This window comes from Galleria mellonella, unplaced genomic scaffold (genome assembly GCF_026898425.1).
Source record: "Galleria mellonella isolate WM207_F2 unplaced genomic scaffold, CSIRO_AGI_GalMel_v1 utg223, whole genome shotgun sequence".
NCBI lineage: Eukaryota > Metazoa > Arthropoda > Insecta > Lepidoptera > Pyralidae > Galleria > Galleria mellonella.
The window spans coordinates 2013327-2038682 of NW_026442042.1; the positions used below are offsets into that span (position 1 = coordinate 2013327).

Consider the following 25356-nt stretch of genomic DNA (forward strand, 5'->3'; position numbering starts at 1 on the left):
AAAATATCTACAAATAATAACTATACAAAATTTTAATGTGGAACAATATTACCAACTAGCCTCATTATATTCAATAATGATGTGTTGTCGAAAAATATTAACTCATAAGTATAGTTATGAATTTTATGAAATACAATTTGGCCAGTAACGACTTCACGATCATCTTAATAACACGTCGAGGGCTAAACGTTTCGCTTGAATATTCATCTCAGCTCGTCATAATTTCGGTAGATAATTTAAAATTATTCAATCTTGCGAAGCCGCGCCAAGTTAGCTTTGCTCTGTGAACATAGCGTACATGTACCATATCCAATTACAACGATTTATTGCTTCACACGTTTATTTCGTTTCTTTTTACGACATAATATGTATCTATAGTTATATTGTGGTACAGTAATATTTATTATTAAAAATACACACAACAATACACATAAACACTATCATATTACGGATAATACATATACTGACATTTCTATGATATATTAAGTCTAATGCAATTCAGAAAGACTATAGTGTTATATTATACATCTTATATTACTAATTATATAGTCATAGACACAATCCCTTTCATTCTTTTATTTGTCCCCTGAATGGGGGGTGGCCTATGTTCAGCAGTGGATAGTTATCAGCTGATACGATGATGATGATGATGGTATGGTATTATAAATATGTTTTGATAGATAAAACTTGATAATTACTTGGATAAAATTAAACACTTTACAGATTTCTTTACAGCTGACTTTTAATAAACCTGGAATATTTTAGGTATACAGACTTATTATTTCTTAAAAGTTTGTACAGTTAGTATGTAATTATATTAACATTATCTCAAGTCTATACAAAGTTTATATCAATAAGTACTGTTATCGTCGAATGTAATGATAACTAAGTTAGATTCTATTAATTTTATTGCAACTTCAAACATAAGAGCGAATGTTTTGGACAATCTTGTGCAATCTTAGTATGGATTGCATCGAATAAATTGGTGGTTTGTTCGCTGACCTACTAAACTAATAAATGGTTGTCTATAATTAAGTAATCCGATACACTTGGCCACTGATATATCCGGTCGCCTTTCAAATTCTTGTTGAAGCAATTTTATCTCGTTAGTTGTTTAAAGAAATGCAATTTTATTGCAACTGCTAATTCATATGTACATTTAAGTATCTGTCGATAAGTATGTAATCCCTGAAATTCGACACAAAATTCCAAATTCACTAGTAATTAGGCACTCAGTTAAAAATCACAATATTCTAAATAAAGTAAATATGTTACAAACACACTTAGGTAATTATTAATTCTACGTATCGAAATACAACTTGTACACACTAGGTAGGTACCTAAGAAAATAATTATACCACCTGGTGGAATCATTCCCGAAAGCCAGCCGCTACCTGACCTGACTGATATTACAATTTTGTGCTCGCATTAGGTAATCTCGTTTTATTTCATCTCGTATTTTTTACGAGAAAAGATCTTCGTCATTTTTGACAAGGAAAAGGCCATCAACATTGTAATGCTTGGACGGCGCCGGCGTGGCGGCATGAACCGTCATCTACACTTTGATCCACTCCGAACGTTGACCAATTACCCGATATCACTCGTTTCGGGCACCCAAATGGAACATAATACCTAGGGTAATTATGACTTTAGCGGGCCACGGCGGAGCGTCTGTCTGCACGTCTCTTCGCATTCACTATATCACTTCTAATACACAATTATCTACAAATTACATTGAAATAGCCTTTGTAAAAGTGTTAGGTTTGATTTTATGTTATTGTTAAGTTATATTACGATGCCAATAAATTTTATCTATATATCTACCTATATAGCATGTAGGTAATGGAATGTATTATTAGTAATCAATTGTCGTAAAAAGCTTATGTAAAACTCCATGGTAGATTTAATATGATATTTTTTTTAACTTTGCGTCCATATCGCGCGTCATAATACGATAATAATAATACCCATAATCCATTGTTTGTCTCATTGCTTAGCGTGGGTTTCTTCCTAAAATCTTTCACGTTGACCGTAAAATTTTATTTAAAAATTTCTTACTCTTGTACTACTGTAGGTACTACAGTTTCTTTGTTATCCTTACTAGTATTATAAATGTGAAAGTGAGTTTCTATGCTTGTTACCTTATAGCGCCTTAACAACTTAACCAATCACTATGTAATATAGTGAACACGTACTAATGTGGTAAGTAATGTGGGATGGAGAAGGTTGTAAGCCACTTTTTATCCCAGTCAGTAAACATATCCTAGTCACGCGGTAGAAGTCGCTGGTAAAAGCTATATATAAATAAATATACTACTGGATTTCGGTTTGTTACCCTTTTGTACTACTATACGCTATATCTGGCAGCGTACAAACGACTACTAGGCCTACAACATTTATACAGAGGTTTCTAAAATAAATATTTTATTAAGAAATTATTTTAGGATAAAAAGGTTCACAGAGATGATATCACAGAATTCATAAAGTTAATATTACAACTACCTAATTAATATCTACGAACATAATAAAAAATTGCTCTGTTTGACAGGTTATATCTGGTCATGAGGTTAGGTATGTACTTTGTTTAAGAAATATGCCATGCATATTTCTGTTTAACGTAGTTAGAATTAGATATTTAAAAAAAAAAACAGTGAATAGGTAGTTTACTTTTATAATTTATAAATTTCCATTCTATGCAAATCAAATAGTTTTTCAAATTAAAGCATAACATACACGAACGACGCGACGTCAGCGCCTCCGTGGCAGTTTAACGGAGTTTTATTATTTTTTTATGTTAATCGTAATTGTCGTGGTTAATTGAGAGCGCAGCCATATTTACAACTCGGCAGATGCCGACTCTGATAGCGCACTGGGCCCGGCCCCATTATTTCTATTTGCTGGAATACGGCTTAATATGATGCTTTTATTTAAATGCCTTTAATTTCCCCAGAAGAAAAATAAATTCTATAATTAAATTTTGAAGGTGTGCGGTATGAACGAAAAATTATTATGACCCTGTAACGTCTCACTGTTGGATTTTAGTATCTTCTTTTAAGAGGATGTAAACTATTACCATGTTGGCTTGATATACCTAGTGTTTTATTTCGAGTTTTCCTTCTTAAGCACTGATGTATTCCGCTTCATTTCCACAGACGCCTCATTCTTTTCTAGACATTAAAACAAAAAGTTAATACCTACTTAAATATAAAATTTTAAATAGGAAAAGATCCCAGTATATGATAGTAACAATTCTGTTTACTCTGCCAGTGCCTACATAAAATAAGTAGATGCGTTATCGTAGTATATCATATAAATTTTTATATGAACCGAAACATATAAAGCCAATGAACATAAAAAACTCGGAGACCGGCTCCAATCGTCCAAAATAACATTTTGAAGAATATTGACTTGTATTTAAGTATATAAACAGATTTTTTACATTGACCAAGTTAGTTCATACATAATCTCTGTTTCGATTCGAAGTATCTATAAACCTATTAACAGTCCTAAGGGTTGGTGCACACCGTTCCATGACAGCTGCGCCAATCACAATGTACAGGGGCGTGGTCGTACCCCGCGCCCGTCTACCGGCCCCGTGTCGTTGATCCCCGGATTACATTATTGCAGACAATGGGACTTTTTTACTGAGGCATTGTGTCATATTGGGGTGAAATATCCGGCGACCGGATGTTCTCTTGTACTCACCTTTATACCCCCAAAAATGAACAACGTTGAAAGGATTATTCAATTTTTTAACCATTTATTTCTGTTTATATGTAACACTAGCTGTAATCCGCGGACTTGTTTACGTGTACATATTACGATAAAATTAGCTTTTAACTTATTTTAGAAATCATGGCCAAATTATCGAACAGTATAAAATTCATTTACGTTTTTACCGTTCTTTAATAATAAATATTTAGATATTACCTGTACAAACTATTGTAATTATATCTACTATCAGTAAGGTAATGCAACAAAGGTAATGCAACAAAGGTAATGCCTGATATAATCGGATTTTAAATATGTATTGAACTTGAGGGCGAGACAAAAATTATATCGATTGTTCTTGGTTAACATTGTGATGTAGATAACAGAATTCCTATGAAGAATTTGTAATTAGGGAAGACAAAAAGTTTATTATATGTAAAATATTCTGAAATAAATATCTTCAAACTTATTATTTAAATTAGATAACCTTTTCGAATTAGACAACCAATCTAGAATAGATCATAATTTTGATTACTTTCCAACAAATTTTACTATTTGCTTACACAATTGTAGTAAAGATTTCATAATTAATTCGAAACGCAGGCAACATTTATTAATTACGACATTCTGCGGCTTCTGAATGGTAGCCACCAGGAGCTGTCACTGTGCTACTAATTGTAAATACACTGCGTATAAACCCCTCATAATTTATTTATATTATATCCGAACGCCTCGGGCACGAGTCGAATGCCGCAGCATCAGTTCACATATAAATTAGACTATAAATCTGACTCGACAGTCAGACCGATTCTCACGGTTTCAACAAGATCCGTTAATTAAAACCGAATATAGAATAGTCTTTTTTTTATCAAAAATAATTAACTATCCATTGTCTGTCTTTCCAGGAACATCCGAGCTTACGCGGCACGCCTCTGGCAATGCTGGCCGCGCAGTGCAACAAATTATCCAGCAAATCACCCCCTCCTCTGGCAGACGCTGCAGTAGGAAAAGGATTTCATCCTTGGAAGAAAAGTCCCGGTGCCCACTCCCCACCTGGAGGAGGCAGCACACCTCGTTCACAACCTCCAGCATGCACACCGTATGCTCGAGCGCCGACCTCCTGTGCTGCGGCGCCTACAGCTTATGGCAATGACCTTTACTTCCCATCGTCTGGAGACCAACTTCTTGGCAAAAGTGAATCTAGTGCGAGTCTCGGTTCTATGTATTCACGGCATCCGTACGAATCGTGGCCATTTAACGTTGGAGGTGGTGGTAGCAGCGGTGCTCTTAAAGCTGCCGAAATGAGTGGTGTCGGTGCTGTAGGTAGTACATGGTGGGATGTGCATAGTGGCTGGTTAGACGTTGGTGGACAAATGGCTAACTACGCCGGTCAGGATTATTCTCAACTCACACATTCACTTTCTGGTGGAGCTCATTTACTACCTCCTGCTCCACACCTTCTACAAGATGCTTACAAATCTGTTTTACCAACTCAAGGCTCTTTTGGATTACATGCGCCCGGATCCCCTGCACCACCGGCGCAAGCACCTTCACCTCGATCACAAAGGCGCTACGCGGGTAGAGCTACCTGCGACTGTCCTAATTGCCAAGAAGCTGAACGACTCGGCCCTGCAGGAGCACACCTTAGGAAGAAAAATATACATAGTTGTCATATACCCGGTTGCGGCAAAGTGTACGGAAAGACATCCCACCTGAAAGCCCACTTACGCTGGCATACCGGCGAGCGGCCGTTTGTTTGCAATTGGCTATTTTGTGGAAAGCGGTTTACGCGCTCCGATGAGCTGCAGCGACATTTACGCACGCATACCGGCGAGAAGAGGTTTGCGTGTCCGGTTTGCAATAAGAGATTTATGCGATCTGATCACCTCGCTAAGCATGTGAAAACACATAATGGAGGCAAGAAGGGTAGTTCAGAGTCATGTTCAGATTCAGAAGAGAACAGTCAGGGCGAGGGCGGTGCTGGAAGCCGGTCGCCGGAGCACCCTCTGGACGTGAAGCCGAGCGCGTTGGTGTGACGGGGGCGTGCGGCGGCGGCGCTTGCTGTGCCGCACCCGCATCACGCACCGCCGCTCCTGTGATACTAGCGCCGCCGCCGCCGCCGCCACCGCCTCAGCCGCAGCTACATGTACATAGCACATATCAAACATTGTAAATTAATGTGGACCTTGATTATATAGACGATATGATGCTGCGCGCAGTCGCAGCCATCGTGTACGTATTTGTTGTGAGACTTAAAGTGTTGTACAGTATAGATAATGTTAAATAATAATTATCTCATATTATTATAGTAATAAATTGTATGGTAAATACTAATTAGATATAAGTAGAATGACACTTTAGTCCGAAATTGCAGTATATAATTTATTCAAAACTTGTTAACATCAATTGTGACATCAGTGACTATCTATATAGTTATTTATTTTTATTTTCTGTCATCACCAAATTATGTGTTTTTTAAATTTTTATATATTACAAGTGTAATTACCTAAATGCATTTAGTCCATTTACTATATTTAATAAAATAATGTGAAATAAGTAAATACAACTAACAGAATCGAAATTGTTTGAAGCCATAAATATTCCAAAATTATTATTAGTTGTATCTTCTTAAAAATATTATATGAATAAATAATAATTTGTTAAAAATAGTGTCTGTATCAGAAATTGCCAGCATAAGGCGAACACCTATAGCCGTCTTATGTTTCTACACAAGTTGAAGAGAAGTACTACAAGTTTTAAACAGGCTACTGTTTAAAACTTCTTTGAAAATAATACATTGTCCTATATGTTGTTTAATAACTCAAAAGATTTTTATGTCAAATGAAGTGCTAATAGTTAAATAGCTGTAAACTATAACACAAAGTCAATGTATCGTTTCAGAGATCGAAATGATCGTAGACGAATTGACTTAATAAATATAGAGTATATTCATATCTGCTAGATTATTATGTACGAGCATTTCTTTATTTTATTTATACCTTTATGTAACCCTAATGAAGTTAACCTATAAAAATTCGTATATGCACCTAATTTTCAATTGACTCAAAAAAGATGGAAATTCCCAATTTGACAATTTTATGTAATATGCTGCGATATCTTTGATAATTCTGAACCAATTTTAAATTTTTCCTTCATCTTAAGAGTTTAGTCCATGTTGGCATCATAGTAATTTTGTCAAGACTGAAGTTGGTTTACTTTTTATAAAAAGAAAAAAAAAACTAAAATTATATATATTTAAAGACCATGATTATATATAAAAAAAAAATTGTTTCGTTAAAGAAATGTCAAAATAATGCAATCATATGGAAGCCTATCATTCTTAAAGTTTTGTTGGCTTAAATTATAAGTAGGTATAAAATTACTCCTATAATGTATATTGTACAAAATTGTGCGAATTAAAAATGCCTGATATTGATTTTATAAAAATGAATATATTTTTTCCGAGTGGATATTTGTATTATTATTTATTTACTTAAACCCAAGTATAAACCAAGCAAGTATTAAAAAACAGTAGTGGTGATGCTATAGCCAACTAGACATTGGATGATGTCAACTGATGCTGTTCTTAGAATGGCGGGATACCAGTGAGTGTTGGATAAGTGAGGATAAAAACAAGGTCCATTAGCCCATTGTGGTGAATTCAATGAAAATTCAAAGAATTAATCACGATGGTTTCTGGGGGGAATCGCGTGAATGTCACCCTATGATATATTATAAAAAATTGATGACTAAGGTTAGGTAAGTACAGACACTAGCAGTCGTCTATCACATTATGTCACGACATATTATAAATAGCTATTAAGTTCCATATTACAAAAAAAAAACACTAAAGTTCTGTTGGCAATAGGAGATCAGTATTTTTGCTAGAATATAGAAACTAACGACGGTTATTCATAAAATTAATCCTAGATAAAACAGCCTGAAAGCGCATTGACTGCTCTGGAAATGGAAAACAAGCTGATTTTTTATATTCATTGATATTGTATGGAATAAGTAAATAGACCTAGAGTCATAAGAACTATCTTATACCAAACAAAACAAAGCATTGTACTATGAGTAATTATTACATAAGTATTATTACTAAAAATATTTTTGATTTAATTTAATACTTTATTGTACACACCAATTATTCATAAAAATATGACAGAAGTAATCAAATATACAAAGGCGAACTTAGAAGAGTTCTCTTCCAGCAAACCCAAAGTGTAAAGAAACATTATTAACTTTTATTAATACATATATATAATAGGTATAAATAAAAACGCTCACAAATAATACCAAATAAGGTAATCTGCGACATTCGTCTACTGTTACTGTTTTAGTGCATATAATGCTCTACAGTCCCACATTTTAACATTATATATTGGTAAGTACTAAATTCCTATGTACAAGAAAGGAATTACATTTATAAATATACAGAAAATGCCCAGATCAATTAAATAATTAGTAAATTATCGCAAAATCACAGTCACAGTACCAGCTATCTAATGAATGAGTAGTTATAAAATCATTGGAGTCTTATACAGTTGTCCCATATTATTATGATGAACTTACTAATATTAAAAATACAAAAGTTTGTAAAGATGTTTGAATATAGTAACTAAAATGGGAATTAATTTGGTACACACATACACAATATTTTAAATTAATATAATAATTTCAATTTAATTTGACCCGGGCAAAGCTGCGTGTTATGGCGGCTTAATAAGATTTGACGTTAATGTTCATATCTAATGACGTCCATCAAGTTCCAAGTCCTAACTAATGCAGTAATAGGTATATCTGGGGCCTACTTTCCTTGCGGTAATTACTGACAGATCGCTTCAACTGATAAACAACGACGACTTTTTACCAACACTGCTCATTCGACAAATGAATTTTGATACAGACGCTTGCGTAAGCCAGGCAAATGTCATCAGATTTCTTGGTCAAAAACCAAATGACAATTTTATTACGTACAGAGAGAGTCGCGTTTCGTGCGGCAGGAGAAGCCAATTACATCATTTTCGACCGCGTACAATTTACAGGAGCAGCCACAATGAGGGCGACGTTCGTCGTAAAAAGCGAATTGAAACCACAAATAATGAGGGGAAGTAAGTGTCGCCGCGGCGGGTGGGCGCTCAGTCAGAGCTCGTGCCGTAAAAACCGAGCTCATCTGCGACACTGGTCCGTAATCACGACGTGGTCTAGCTTAATCTTCTGTTTATTAATGGCACTCTATGGTGGTCCCGACAGTCTACGGTGCTTGATGTCTGTGTACTGGTAATACTGGGCGGTGCCCCGCTTCGCTTATTCAAAGCTACTGTGAATACATCGCGTAGTTAAGTAAAACCTGAGAAAATATTTTTTAATAATATTCAATTTGTGGCGTGATTGCAGCTGTAAAGTTTTCTTATGCATTGAATATGTCAAACTATTATCGGCCCGCCTGATGACAAGCGATTGTCGCAGCCTATTGTGATCTACAGGGGCATCACTCCGACGTCATTGACCTCTATGATATGTAGGTACTTGTATGAATTTTACAGAAGGCACACAGTAATTTCATTATTTTATCTCTGTTTAAAAAAATCTAATAGAAATAAATAGAACCATAAGAAATGTAGGTATATTTTTCCCTTTCTCCGTCTGCATACCTATTAAGGTATTCACGAATACCAGAAGAAAAATTAATATAAAGTAACCATCTGATGCTGTAAATAGAAAGAACCGAGTAGGTACTAATGGTCTCCATATCTTACTTCTTTGTAACGCTTCAATTCAGTATCTACTTATATATCTAAGTAATTTCGAGGAATAAAGTTATATTAACTTTATGAATTAATGATGATAAGTACAACATATCTTAAATATTGGCATAAATACATGAAAAGATGACATTTCAAAACCGGTCACTTGTATGGATAATAAAAACATTTTACAATAAATACAGTTAATGTTACTGAATGTCAGCAGTTCTACTTTTTAATGTTTTTTCTTATAAAACAAATAATGGCATAATGTGGTACAAATAATTACATAAGGGCGTGTACAAATTTAATGGTATCATAGTAATTCAATTATCTTGTAATAAAGTCTTGGTAACTGCGTCATAAATTTTACAATTTAATCATGCATGTTGACCTCTATAATCACATAAACTAGTCGTTATCAGACTCAACCTTCCTAATCAAGTTAAGTCCCATTCCCTAAACAGTGATTTATCACCCCTAAGCGAATTACGAGTAACACGATTGAGCGGAGATGAGGGGTCTTGTTATTTTATATTCCGCTCATGAAGCCTCCCCGTCTGCAAGCTCGACGGATTCAGAATTTTTCGGATAGAGTAGTAAGTATTGATATTGTAAAAGAATTCCTTTGAAAAGTTGAATACGGTAAGTATCTGCCAAGTTTAATATTACATGTGTGGTAAAAGTTTAGTTCTACAGGCGATTTTATCAGTAGAATATATAACCACGCTTTTTCATGTTAAGAAGATAAAATGTCGTAAGAGGCGACAAAAAAGAACTAAAAGAACAATATAATACAAGAAGTTGAAAGAAGGAAAAATTAATATCAAAGTCATATAAAATCATAATAAATATTGCATTAATGAAAAAATCAAGTGGATAGGGTTTGAAATCGTATAATCTGCTGCTGCACCACGGCCAGGACCTCTAGACAAGTAACAAACGAATCCGTCAGTGGAATCGTCATCACTAGATAACAATTTCATTTTATTTCAACTAGATAGAATGAAGTAGCAACATCCGATGTCTCGTTCCAGCTCATATACTAGCTTGTAATAACCATTCCATCGATAGATTCGTTTACCATCTGTGTAGGGAGGCTGTGCTCTCACCGCTGAGATACTGTTTCTTTAGATACATCTTTCATTTCTTTAGTCATCACGTTGACATTTTATGTAACTAAATACAGAAAGAAGGGGCTTGGATCTCTTTTTTAATTATTGTATTGCCTTGCATTATATTTATTGGACCGAATGAACTTAGTTTTATAATAAGGTAAACTAACTTAGCCACCTATATTAGGATATCTTTCGACACAGTTTAATGGCGCGTTACAATGACACAAACTAGCACTTTCACATCTTACGGATGTATAATTTATGTTTCCTTCGCCCAGGTGGGTTCAGTCGTTCAATAACAGTGACCGTTTAGGTTTCCTTGAGCCTTTGACGTTTAGAGTTGATGAGCCGAAACAGTTTGCCACTGTTCGCCGCTTTTACTCTCCCGTATTTGCCACATCAAAGACATATTTCATACGTTGTTTGAAACATGTTGTTGGTCTTGTGCCACCTACCATGTAACATGCCTTATCTTTACTAATATTATAAATGTGAAAGTAAGTTTGTTTGTTTGTTGCTCCTTTACATTTTTGTAATAGTTGAAGCAATTGTCATGTTTGACATATACGTTTTATTTGGTATAGTGATATGATGACACAGGTAGGTACTTTTTATTCATACAGTATGTTAATAAAGCTAAAGAAAACTATATTTTTAGCAGTAAAGATGCCTTATTGTGTTTATATAGATATATTAAATATACAATGCCAAAAAGTCGTAGCAATGTGTAATATATAGCAACATATATTTTAGTTGATATATAGATATCGTTATATATTGTATTATTTAATAAATATATACAATATTTTAGTTAAAACATCTATATTATAGTATTCTTTAAGTCGATTGCTTGGGTACCTCTGTCCCATTCGTGTTTCAACCGTGAAGCAGTTGTGTTTGCATAACTGTGTTTCGGTTTGAAGGGTGGGATATGGCGTGAATTTACTGGGTACAGAGGAATAACACCTGAGTCCTCAGGAATGGCAACGCATGGGGGTATCATGGGCGAAACAGCATATTCTGTTATGTCCATGGTACTGCTCATGTCTATAGGCGACGGTTACCACTTTCCATCAGGTGGGCCGTCAGCTTGTTTGCCATTCTAAGTTTTATAAAAAAAAAAAAAAAAAAAAAAATTTTAATAACGAAAATAGGTATCCGACTGAAATGAGCAATATCGAAATGGGTGATAATTTTTTTTTCGCCATCAATGTCCAAAGGAACCCAATATATAGATATAAAATTGGTATCCATATTACCTACGCTTAATAAGTCAACTTATCAAAGTAAATTTAAGGGTACTAGTTTTCGTTACTATAATTTTATCGCCCTGTACAGGATTAGTCGTAATGGTCATACCGAATTGAAACTTTGTATTCGTCATTCAACTTCATTTAATGACAATATTCATGAAACTGTCATGTGGTCCCGGCATAGAATGAGCTATCTCTTCCATTCTGACGGGTGTCGTAAGAGGCGATTAAGGGAACTTAATAGTTGAGAGATAGGCAGTAGCGACCCTCTTAAAACATCACTAAAACCTAACAGGGCTTGCCAACACCCTGCCAAGCGTGGCAACTACTGGCAAAACCCTCCTTACGGGGGAGGCCTATGTTGAGCAGTAAACAGTTAATGGCTGATATGAAGATGATTCATGAAATTGAATGACCTGCCTCAGAAAAAATGAATGAAGATGTGAAAATAATCTGTGAGTTATTCGCGGAATACACGCGGTCACATGGCCCGTTTAATGTTTCAGTATATATTCGTATGTTTTCATACGATGACTTAAAATTTTCGTCGGTAAAAATGTTTAAGCTTTTAGCACAGAGTTATTAAATATGATGGAACAGCCAAACAAGTTCTGAAAACAGTGCTCATTAAACGTTATGATTAATAAACGCTCATAAATCGTGACATCGTCGCAGCGGGTCAAAGGCGGCGCGGGCGCACGTGGTGAGGACACGACCACCTTCCGAGAAATGCCGACAATCTGCCACAAATTAAGTAGGCAACAATTAATTAGACAAGTCTAAATTTCATTTAAATTATTATTAGTCCCTTACATTGTGTCCGATTAGCAAATAAATCCAGTGGTTTACCCTGATTTCTTAAGATAACGATAAAAATTACTATTGTTATTCTTATATAATATTACATTAAAATTTAGATAGATAATTTATTTGCATCACTTACAGCACACAAATAATAATACAAACATACAAATAATACAGACCTTCACAGTAAAAAGAGATAAAAGAATGAAAAACAAAAAAGCAACACAAAAAAAAAACAAAATATATAAAAAGTTATTCATTCCTTACACAGTTCTTCCACATGAAGTATCTAATTTTATTAGACATCTTTTACAATAATTTTTAACAACTTTCTAAGTATCGTGGTGCACACATTACCCCGCATAAAAGAGGACTTTATTTAGATTTTTTATGTCAATTTAAGAGACCATCTACTGTATGATAGAGTAACAAGAACTGGACATGTTTTCCCATAACACAGATCATCTAGTTCCAAGTCAATATAAACTTAAATGGCCACCGAGGAAGTAATCAATTTTATGAAGATAAACTTTATTACGTATTTTAATCTTTTTATTAAATATATATATATATATTTATATAACTTGGAATGGCAAACAAGCTGCAGCCTTACTTGACAGATATTAATAACTGCTATAGGTATTTAAATATGAATAAAATGTATTTCAATCTAAAATATGACTTTAGAATACAAAAAAAATATATAAAACTATTTTAGGTACCCAATAGGTATGTGTAGACGAAACCTTAAGACAATGTTGCAAAGTACGACGGAAACACAGGCAGTTTACAACTTTTTAACAACACTGCCCGGCCGCAGTAAATCACAAAGTTTAGACCCCTTCAGAAGTAATATCGACTTCTTCGAACTCACATTAATCTGCTATACTTCAATACGAGAAAGGAAACGTTGAAGCACAAAGCGAACATTAATTTGGGGAATACAAACATAAGAAATATGCGCATGTAGTATGTAAATACAAATTTTGTTATATGAAATATGTACTCTCTCTCTAAATTTCTAATTTCACCCATCATAGCATAAGTCATTGCGTTTCTTTGATACTTTTTATGAAAAGGATACACGACTATTGAAACTGTCAACGAGCTTTATAAAACAGTCGCATGATGATCATTTTAAGTCGGTGAGATATTGCTGTGGAGGAATACAAATGCTATAGAGTAGTTATTAGTGTTAGAGTCATAAATAACAATCGACGAAATGGCTCGCAGTCATAATCATTTTTATAATAGACCCAGATGATGAAAATAAATGAATAGAATAAATTTTAATCTTACTAATATTATAAATGTGAAAGTGAGTTTGTCCGTTTGTTCGTTATGTTGTAGTGCCTTAACGGCTTAACCAATCATTTTAAAATTTAGTATACTCCTACTACATGGGATGCAGAACATGGCTACTATTTACCCCAATAAATAAACATATATAAGTTATAATTAAAAGTTAGTAAATAACACTTTCTGTATGTGCATAATTATTTGATGTGTCAACAGATAAACAAATACATTATTAATCTGTTTCGAAATTAATTATAAATTTATTTTATTTATTTATATTGATATTGTAATAATTAAAAGTCACGATATATTTTTAATAAATATTCCAATGACTTCTATATTCAAGATACAAATACCCGTTAAAACGTACTCAATACAACCGTGACCGAAACTGTCAAGTTAAAATGTTTTAATTTAGTGGCGCAGTTCGTCACACGCGGTATATCCGCCATCCGCCATCCGCTGCGTCATTTGACACTCGTGGTAGTGTTGCCAGATGTTTTGATATTCGCGAGACTTTCTCGTAATAATCAGAGAATAAAATCACAACTCTTATAAATAATAAATAGATATTAATTCATTCGTTTTATTAAATATTACAAATTGCAATTTTTAAACATGAGTACTTCAGTATATAATACTGAACTACTAATATATTTTTTAAATATTTACAAATATTTATGTATCTCTATATGTATTACTGGCTTAATGTTAACTACCTAAATTAACTTCAACGAACTACTTGTCACAATTCATTTGGAATAATTTTTATTGTGTTATATTTGTTATTTATGCTATAGCTCATGGCTCTCATCTTGCAATCATCGTCTTCCCTCATGATGTAATAGAATAGGAAATACCTAAAAATAATACTATTAACAAGTAGCGCTTACTGATAGTAGTAGCATATAATAGTGTCGATAAAAGCTATATGATATTATATATTTTATTAATAAATCCCAGGATTACTTAAAATAAATACGGCAATCCTACTTGCCGCAGCGGTGATAAATCTCCACCGAACTCGGCGGCACTAATCACGGAAATGAAAACAACCCTTCACTTGCTCGTTTGTGTTTAATGTTCCGCTCAAACAAGGATGTCTCGACCGACAGATATTATTGCCAAGCTATAAAAAGATTTGTCTCATTTAACTCATTTTACTTAAGTCACAGAGCACTAAAATTAAATCAATTTTACCTGGAATCTTGTGCGCTTTCAGTTCTTTCACTCGTCGTTTTTCTTTTTGAACAGATCTTTAAGTACGAGTGTAATTTCTATTTCAAAATGTCTATAGATATAGAAATCTCTTGATATTCAAATCTTTTAAACATAATTAGAAACTTCAGCTCTAACTTTGCACAGAGGCGACGAGGTTGGAAAACAAACAATTTATCTATTTCCTCGAAGATCAAACAGTAGTTAATAATGCACTGGCGACGCGCGACGACGCCAATATAGAGAAGGGGCGTAAAGCATTCGAGCATTCAATTCACAGTAGTGATGCAACCTTAGGATGCAACTTAATTTACTTTTCATCAAATTCAATATATCGTTATAAATAATTAAATTTATATTAAAACATAATGTAAGTGTTTTATTGTTTCTGCCTACCCTAATGGGAGAAAGGCGTGACAGATATGTAAGTATATATGTAAGTGTTCATACATTATTTACGAATATAAATTCAGTTATCATCTACTCAATATTTTACGAAACAACTCTACGTTTTACGTACCAGTAAAAAATGTACTCTACTTATAAAATAACTAGATATTAAAGTACCTACTTCAGTAACAGTGATCGACGCATAGTATATAATAACTATTTATTAGTTACTTCATATTACATCTACGATATTTACTAATTAATCAAAGTAACATTTTAGTTAACATTAACAATAAATCTTTTCACAAAGTTATATATTACTTTAATAACCCTCAACTCGTTATATGGTCAATATAATAAATATATAAAAAATACTACACATAAAAGCAAAGTAGAGATATGGAGGAAGTATCGAATCTCTGACTTTATTTGTTCCAATCCCATCACTAGACCCCACACACGGTCGAGGGAATTTAAAATTTGCTAATCTCCGTCTTTTTGTGACGTGATAAAATAATGATGGCAAATTGCCGCTGTGGCTCAGTTGTCATGAACCCTCCCCTCTTGCAAAGGATAACTGTACTTTGACAGCTGTATTCTTAAACAAACTTTTTACAGTAAACATAAAGTAGTAATCTACCTTAGTAAAAAAGTATGCAATAATGATTACAAGCGTTTAAAATGACTATTATATAATATATTGATTGACAGATCAAGTTACAGTTGAAACTGCTGTGTTTAGAAACATAAAATTTTGCATAGGAATTGCTTAAGTAAACATTTCAAAAAGTACCATGGGAATTGACAATGCGGTTAAATAAATAAGAATAAAGCTACGAAAAAGAGTTGCTAATTATGTTTATAAATTAAAATTAGTTTTAATATAAATTACGAACGGAATGAGTTGTTTAGGATTTTGTTGATATTAGAAAATAAAAAACAACAATAAAAAGCGTATTATTCACTAACCCCCTTATTCATAAAAACTAAAACTGTCTTTCAAATTGTGAAATTCGTGCAAAAGAAAAATACAAAATACTTCAATAGTTACAATAGGTTTATGAGGGAGGAGGGATTGTTAGTAATGCGGACTAGTAGTCTCATTGCTAACAGTATACCCTATTAGCTCGACCTCCACGTGGTCCTCCCTGGAAACCATTATGCTGAACTCCAGGTTCATCACGATGGGCCAATTGACCCGCTTTTTCGGGTAACTATTAACCCATTTTTTTGTATTAAAATATATATATATATAGATAATGTAACTATGTATGAGAAAAAGAATGTTTTAAATTAATAAGTATTTTTTTTTATTTTTATATATATTATAAATAAGAGATTAAAAATTTCCTCTTTATAAGTTTAGATTTAAGTTAATAATACATTACGCAAAATATTATTATGCGTTTTGTTTTCAATAGGTAGGTACTGCAATATCTGCAAATTGATAATAGCAAAAGATGATGCAAATTAACGAATCTATTCACCAAAATGAAAACTCGACTCTGTCATTTGAGGTCTTTTTAGGGGAGCGTTTCAATCAACCCTCGTTTGGGGACTTTAAACATTAAAGCAATCTTCAATGGCGTCACTTTATTAGTTCCTACTTTATTTCGTCCTTTTGATGTTTGAAAGTAATCGAGCTAGCTACTTTGTGTGCGTTTTTTGTTTGTTGTTTAATGATAGCTGTATTTAATTGCTTTTATAATCTAAGTAGATACATTTATAATATAATCATGTCCAATGTCATCAAATAAAAACGCCAGTCAACATCTTATTAAAAGCTAATTTATTTTGACAAATTTTATCTAAGGTTTAGATCTAAAACTATACGACCAAGATTTTTTTATCTAATTGGTTGAACGAGATTATTAAATTACATGTAAGTATTATAATTTTAATTTAGAATCATATGATTTGAAAAAAAAAACTATTTATTTATGTGCATATGTCATAATAGATTTGGTTTCTTAGGTCAGGCATTGTAATATTTGTAATACACGTATGAAGCCACACAATAGCTGTATTGTTATTTATTATATATACATTTATTCTTATTATATTTTTCTTATGTCAAATGTAGTTATTTTATGCAAATTTAAGGTTATATAAACAAGAGGGCGTGTTTAAATTTAAATACCTATACAAAAATTATACTTATACTTATTGCATGTATAAACAAACAGATTTACGTAAAAGTATATAAAGAATTAGGTATATTTTTATAAATAGAGGGGAAGCTTAATATAACTTATAATATTATAACGAATTTATTTAAGTTATTCTATTTTTGATAATTTAGAAATAAAATGAGGAGCACAAAAAAATAAAAGCATTATCTTAAAATATTTAATCATTATATTAATGCTTATGCAAGCACTTCAAATGGCATAAATTATTTATAGCTACTCGTATATAATAGTCCTTGCATCTGTGAGTGGCTTCTAGGTACTATGGATTAATTTCATTAACCTATTTAATTCGTTCTTACTTGATTTTATTTAGTAGGTAAAACAATATAGGAGAACAGAAAACAATTATTACATTTTTTTATAACACATGGAGTAAACTAGCAAATATCTCCCTTGATGATAAATGACTACTGCTGCCCATAAGCACCCGCAGTACCGAAAGAACTAAAGAATATGCTCTTTTTGAGGCTAGGATGTCGTATCAGTTCGAAAATACTACTGCTTGAAGATGATTCCAAAGCGCGGTTATACTACGAAGAAAATGTTTTGGAAATCGCACAGTGGAAGTCCGCCACCCACCCAAATAGTTATGATTCAACGTCTATACGCAGTTTCAGTATACTATATACTATTATACTTTTTTTTTTTTAATGGGTGTTAATTTACCCCGCCTGCGCTAACTAAACTATTATACATCGTAAAACATCTATATATAAATAATCAAAAATAAAAATACTATTATAATGATTACTGTATAAATAATAAAATAAAAATATATAACGATTACAATTTTAAATATTTGATTTTTATAGTCAGTAATCATAATTGATATGTCGGGATTTGATCGTCTGCAATCTAGCATGTGGTCACCGTTTGATGCCGGCATAGAATGAGCCATCCCTTCCTTTCCCATGGGTGTCGTTAGATGCGACTAAATAAACTTAATGGAGGGACGCTGCTGCTCATCGAGGGATGGGCAACAGAGTCCCTCTTAGAAAGTCTCCAAAGCCTAACTGCGGTTACATGTGTGGCAACTACAGGCAAAACAAATAGAGGGAAGTCTGGACAGTTAACAGCTGACATGGTAATCTAGTGTGCTTGATATCTGAATAGAAAAAATATTCACTAAAACAATTATTTACACAGTTATTATTTATGACATACTGAGCAATTTTCAGAAGTCACTTTCAGTAACTTTACATTGAATTGCGTACATAAAAGGAAACGTATTACGTACATGAAGCACACATCATTAAGTTATAAAGAAAGTCGGAAACGAATCTCATTACCATAGCCCTACATACTGCGGGTGGCATAACAGAATAGAAATGAGCTCCAGGGTACGACATGAATGACAAAGTGGATGCAAATAGCAGCTTTGTCGGCTCCGAGTTGACTGTCGCCAATCAAAGAACCGTGTGTACATACCTAACATGTAATATATTCGAAACTTTTTTTAATATTGACGTTTTAGATGTAAATCTTGTATATGTATTTATATCTATATCCCTATAGAAACAACAAGATGGAATTATTCGTAAAGCATAAAAGCTTCTTTGCATTGAATGGAGTGATGCTGATTAGAATTAAAATATATAAAAAGGAGTAGAAGGAAAATAATATTCTAAAGCATATTGTTTTTTTTTCTACCTTGAGCTGAAAAGAACATGGCTCGTCACGAATAATTTGCATGTCCTAGTACCTATAAAGTACCTATATGTATTATATTAACTCGTAGTACTATAATTTCTTATACTAAACTATAGTATAAATAATTATACTAAGTAATTTTTAAATATATCATCATACACTGGGAATATATGTATAACACACTGCCAATAATAAATGAAAGCTGTTATTATATAGTCTGTGACATTTGTCTTATCTATATATTATATTTGGTTTAGAAATTCTCTCTTTTTCTCTCTCTGATTTGGTAAAATATTAAGTGCACACGTGTATCATTACAATTGGCGATTATTAAAAGAATAAAGATTTATGTGATGTTTATTATAACAAACCTACTGCGCAAAACTCAATCATTACAAATTCTATCAAAAACTTTACCTTTACCGATAATTGTTTTTATTAACGTACTTTTAGAATTTTTTTAGAAAGATCGCTATTTGAAATAATTGAGAATAGGATAAACAATGTAACGCTTTATATGAACCCTTAACTTCATAAAAAAACAACTTAGAAGGAAAGGTACAAGAGATAAGAGGAACGTAAAGACTAACATAGGTATATAAATAAAATAAAAAGTGTATGTCATGTCATATAAAATAATGTAGTTAAGGATCCGATGCTCTAACAAAAGAAAACTTTTGAATTATGAAGAAGAAGAAACTTATTTATTACTAGCTTTATTCTACATGACCGACATATTATCACTTTATATTGAAATTTACTATATTTATTATTTTTATAAATTATCCAATAAATTAAAAGTAAACAAAAAATATATTCTCTGATCGGAATAAAAAATTGCTTATGTCCTTTTCCATCGCATATAATACGTGTATACTAAACATAATATTTCTTTAAGCCGTTAAGGCGCTTAGAGTTAGTAAACAAGCAACCAAACAAATCACATAGTACAGAATTAAGACAGAAGCACAGTAATGTTGCTAGACAAATCACATTTTTTTCATATCAGCTACCGTTATATTTCGAACTTGTTAATTTTAATTACTAGCGTAATACGCTAATTAACGAAGGAGAAATATTTTTTTCACTCAACATGTTAGTGGCTAATGAATGTCGTGTGTCGAAGCAAAAACACAGATTCCTACCCATAATATAACTCTTGCAATATGGTGTCGACACTGATATAATTAATAATAATGAATTCTACAATCTCTGCTCCATAAGTTACTTTATCGTAATTTATCGTTATGTCTGTGCTTTATTAAATTAGTACAATAAATAAACACATATATTTACTAATTTTCAAATTGTAGATTATATTAATAGAAATACTGAAGTCGACCTAAAATAGGGACAACACAAACACTATGTACCTGCAACTACTAGTTGTAGATATGTATTTACCTTTACAGTTGCTTTAAACTTCTACCAGGTGTAAAATATGTGTGCCATGTTACTCAACAGGATATTAATAATTTATACCAATACTGTCCTGGGTAGTCGAAAATGTCCAATTTCGAAAAATGTAGTGGGCGTATTTGGCGACGCATGCGCACGCGCCGGATGCGGAACTGCGTAATTATGGCGCTATTTCGCAAAAATGTCTCAATCGATCCCCAGCAGATGGCGTGCGACTTGAATAGTTTAAATGCCCTAAATAGTTCAGCTGTTTGTGTGGTTTCACGCCGCCCATTTTATTTTTCGTACAGCTGACGACAATACCTACAATACAATTTATACGATATATAACAACTCCGCCCATTTAGCTGATAGTAAATTAACAATGATGTATAACTACATGTTACACTAGTAATAATTATTTAACACTGAATAATTTTCATTTTGTTTGACTCCGTAAAAAATATTTCTATTTATAATGTTGTACTTATAGCTGTAGGTACTATACAACATACCGATATCGGTTCAGTTAAAAATGATATGACAGGTAAGTACAGATGATAAATATAAAATATTAAAAAGAATTTAAATTTTTAAATAATTCAGTATTAAAATATATGTAAATCATTTAAGTAGGTTAAATATACTTATTCATCTACGAATAGTAGGTGCATATCATACTTCACCGGCCGTGCTGTTATTGAACACTTTTGTTTGAAATTGATTCGGTGCGAATAAAATATGAATAAAATAAATTATTGAATGTCTTTTTAATAAAGAGCTTATTGTTTTATCAGCATAATGGTCGGGCCCATTGTGCCAGCGGCGCCGCCCAGCCGGGACACAATGCGCAAAATAATAAATAGTCGTATTTTGTTCGCTTTCCATGCTCCGTTTCGCTGTTGTTTCGCTAATTGGTAGCCAAAATAAATTAATCAAATTAGACCGCTCGAGCAGAGCCAACACGTCCGTTGGTAAAATGTTTGGACATCTCGTAAATTAAGATGCTTTACATGTGAACTCGTATGCGTTGATTTAATAAGCGTCTCCTTTGTTTTCTCAATATGAGAGTTGGTTTGTAAAACCGAAGTATTAGGTACTATGAGTATTGACGTTAAAGCAATGATAATGGTAATTATTTATTAAACTGCTTATAAATGAATCTTCTGAATCTCATTACAACGTAACATTGGTTATTTTTTTACATTGGAGTGTATATATACATATGAAATGCTGAAGATGGAATTTGAAGTAATTATTTTCATTTGTATAAAATACAACACCGTATCTTATGTTTAATATATTGTTTAATGTTTCTTAAAGACAAAGTTGAGTTTGTCCTTTGTGGGCGATGTATGTATAATCTGTATTCATTAACCTTCCATAACTATGAAAACAACATAAATATAGTTCCTCTCGTTGACCACCAGATGGAGTCGTTATTTATGCATAGAATGGATCACTCCTTCCTTTCCTGTGGTTGTCGTAAGACGCAACTAAGAGAATTTATGGTGGAGGAATTGGCAGCAGTGTCCCTCTTAAAACATCTGTAAGAGCCTAACTGCGGTTGCCAATCCACCTGCCAAACATAGCAACTACTGACAAAACTCCTCTTATGGGGAAGGTTTATATTCAACAGTGAACGGTTAACAACTGAAATATTAATAATATGCTAGAGGGCGATGTTAAGATTTTCTAACATGTGTATATAAGATATATTGAATAAAAAAGGTTTTAAATACACAGTCTGTACTTAACGCGATGTAATAGCTTTTACAGGTAAATAGTACCTACATATCTGCTTCCTTATTGCCGACGTTTCAACTTGGATTGCACCACATCGTGGTCACGACAGGACGTAGGAGTCGGCAATAAAGAAGCAAGTATGTACGTACTATTTTCCTATAAGAGCTTTTACATCGCGTTCTGTTCCGTCTGTGTATTTGAAAAATGTGAAAAAAATGCGAAAATTAAAATTAACTAAAAAAAAGTTTTATCTGGTACAGTTCAAATATTGTATTTATTTATTAAAACCTAAGTTAAAACATAATCATAATAAGAGTTTGTTAACTGATATATAACAAGTACCGTATGACCTGACCTGCTATTTCGTGTGAAAAATATGGTTATAATATATTCAAAATTACAAAGGTCGTAAAATATAAAAAAAAGCTTTTCAACGAACACGAAACATGATCTTTCCGTATTTTCATTGAATTTTATTGTGTAGTACCTATATACATGAATATGTCATAGCTTATAGAAAATCAGATAAACTTGCTGAATGGACGATACCATAGAACGTCATATACTTGAGAATTTATATATATCATAAATAAATACTTATAAAAGCATATTTGAATAATTATCCACAATATCTAATACAATTCTGTAGTAATGTTTAATCTAGAACGGTCTCGAGAAAGGCTTCTCTATAGATGTTCCGCCGACAGAGGATTGGATTATGTGCGTCATCTGTAAACTCTGGGCAAAGTACTTGTAAGTTTAAACATAAGATTTTTTTATGTAATTTAGAATGACAAACAAGCTGACGTTCCACCTGATGGAAAGTGGTAACCGTTGCCTATATACATGAGTAATACCATGGACATAACAGAGTATAGTGTTTCGCCCATAATACCCCTCATGCGTTGCCATTCTTGAGGACTCAAGTGCTATTCCTCTATACCCTATACATTCACTGCCATATCCCACCCTTCAAACCGAAACACAGCAATTTAATAATGTTATAAACAAGCATTGACATAGATAATATAATGTATTGTTTTTAAACAGGATCAAATAGACGTTCGATAAAACAATGCACGTGTTATCTATGTAGGGTATCATTTTTATTAAAGTTGTAATCATTTATGAAGTTGTTTATTCTTGCACACCCTCTATTATATCGGCACGCACTTAAATCGAAGGTCACCGTTATATGAGTAAGCTTGAAGTAGCCGTAGCAGTACGCTGACTCACGTCTTCGGTTAAACTGAGTCATTAATTTAGATTAATACTATGATTTACTTGTGTTATGTCATCCCAATCAAACAATTTTTATATACCTAGTACTGTAACTAATAGCTTAATAACAGCTATATTAAATGCGAATATGATTTAAATGTCATGGTCTTCAAACTAAAATAGACAATAAACCTAGGGTTATAAGTTAAATCGATGCTCAATCATCCTTTATCATCATATCAGCCGTCTATTGTCCATTGCTGAACATAGGCATCTCTCAAAAGAGGAGTTCTGCCAGCTTTGCAGGCGTATTGGCACATACATACTTATGTGGTGACCATTTTAAGAAGGAATACACCAATGCACGTTTATTATTCGATCATTAATTTACTTTCAAAACTAATTGTTCAAATCAGCTTATAACTGACGTAATTATGAAATAACAAATATATATAAAATACAACCGAATTTAGAATCTTCCTTCTAATCGAAGTCAGTTTAAAAGGAATAAATTCTCAATTTTATTCATAATTCGCTTGTAACTATTTTCGTCTCCAATTTTGAACCGATTTTAATAATTCCATTTACAACCAATAAAGATTACTCCTTTATAGAACGTATATCATTATTGTAACAATAAAAGCCTCCTTTGCAGAGCAAAATCTTAAATTATACGAAGACCCAAGATTCAATTAAATAAAACTATAATAGAAGAACTATTGTTTTAATTATGAGTTCAATTTAAGAAAGATATCTCTCGCAAAAATATAGTATAATTTTATGTGTAGTAAATATCTATGTGAACTATATATTAATAATGTTTTAAATTAAAATACCATTCTCGTGTGTGATTTATATGCTCATTAAATTCACGGGTTAGTGAATGTTCATTCGCTTAATTAATCTCCAGCATGAAAGCCCCGCCTTTGTGTATAAAACAATTTATACACCAGTCATACCCACGATGTCTTTTAAAGGAGTTGTAAGTCTTTTGAAAGGTATTTATTTTTTTATTGAACTTCTAACACCTAGGCTGTGCAAAAAGTGGACTTCAGCCCACATGATGTTATGTACCAGTCAACCGTAGACAGAAGTAACAGAAAATATAATTGACGCTGCATCGTACTTAACAATTAAATAAATAGAACAAAAAGAAAAAGATGTATATACCTATCATATAAATGTATTTATATACATATATTATCATCGTCATATCAGCCGTTCTTTGTCTATTGTTGAACATAAGCTTCCTCATAGACTGTAATAAGGAACGAGGCCATACCTAATGGCAGTTTACCATTGGGGGATTTTGCTAGTATTTACCACGCTTGACAGATCAATTGGCAACCGCAGTTTGGCTTTTGTGATATTTTAACAGTAACACTTCTGCTCACCTCTCGACCATTAAGTTCCCTTAGTCGAGTGTCAATTTTAAAACTATTTTATAACTATTTGTTGGACTTATTCAAAGAATTTCATAATATATACAAGTTTTATAGAAAATATTCACATCAAGTTAAATTGATATTAATAATTGTGAAGTTCAGTTGTTGCGTACGTCGAAGGAAAAAATATACCCACAAAATATATTGTAAGTAATTTTATG

General features: G+C 32.7%; 1 protein-coding gene across 4 annotated transcripts in view; it reads left to right on the plus strand.

Moving 5' to 3' along the window:
* LOC113517488 (transcription factor Sp9) overlaps positions 1–7181 on the plus strand; it is a 99554-nt gene extending 92373 nt beyond the window's left edge. For all 4 annotated transcript variants that reach the window (XM_026902167.3, XM_026902165.3, XM_031912500.2 and 1 more), the window contains one exon: positions 4617–7181. In XM_026902167.3, coding sequence (XP_026757968.1) covers positions 4617–5747 — 1131 coding nt within the window. In that variant the 3' untranslated portion in view covers positions 5748–7181. The remainder of the gene's footprint in view (positions 1–4616) is intronic.
* The last annotated feature ends 18175 nt before the right edge of the window (positions 7182–25356 follow it).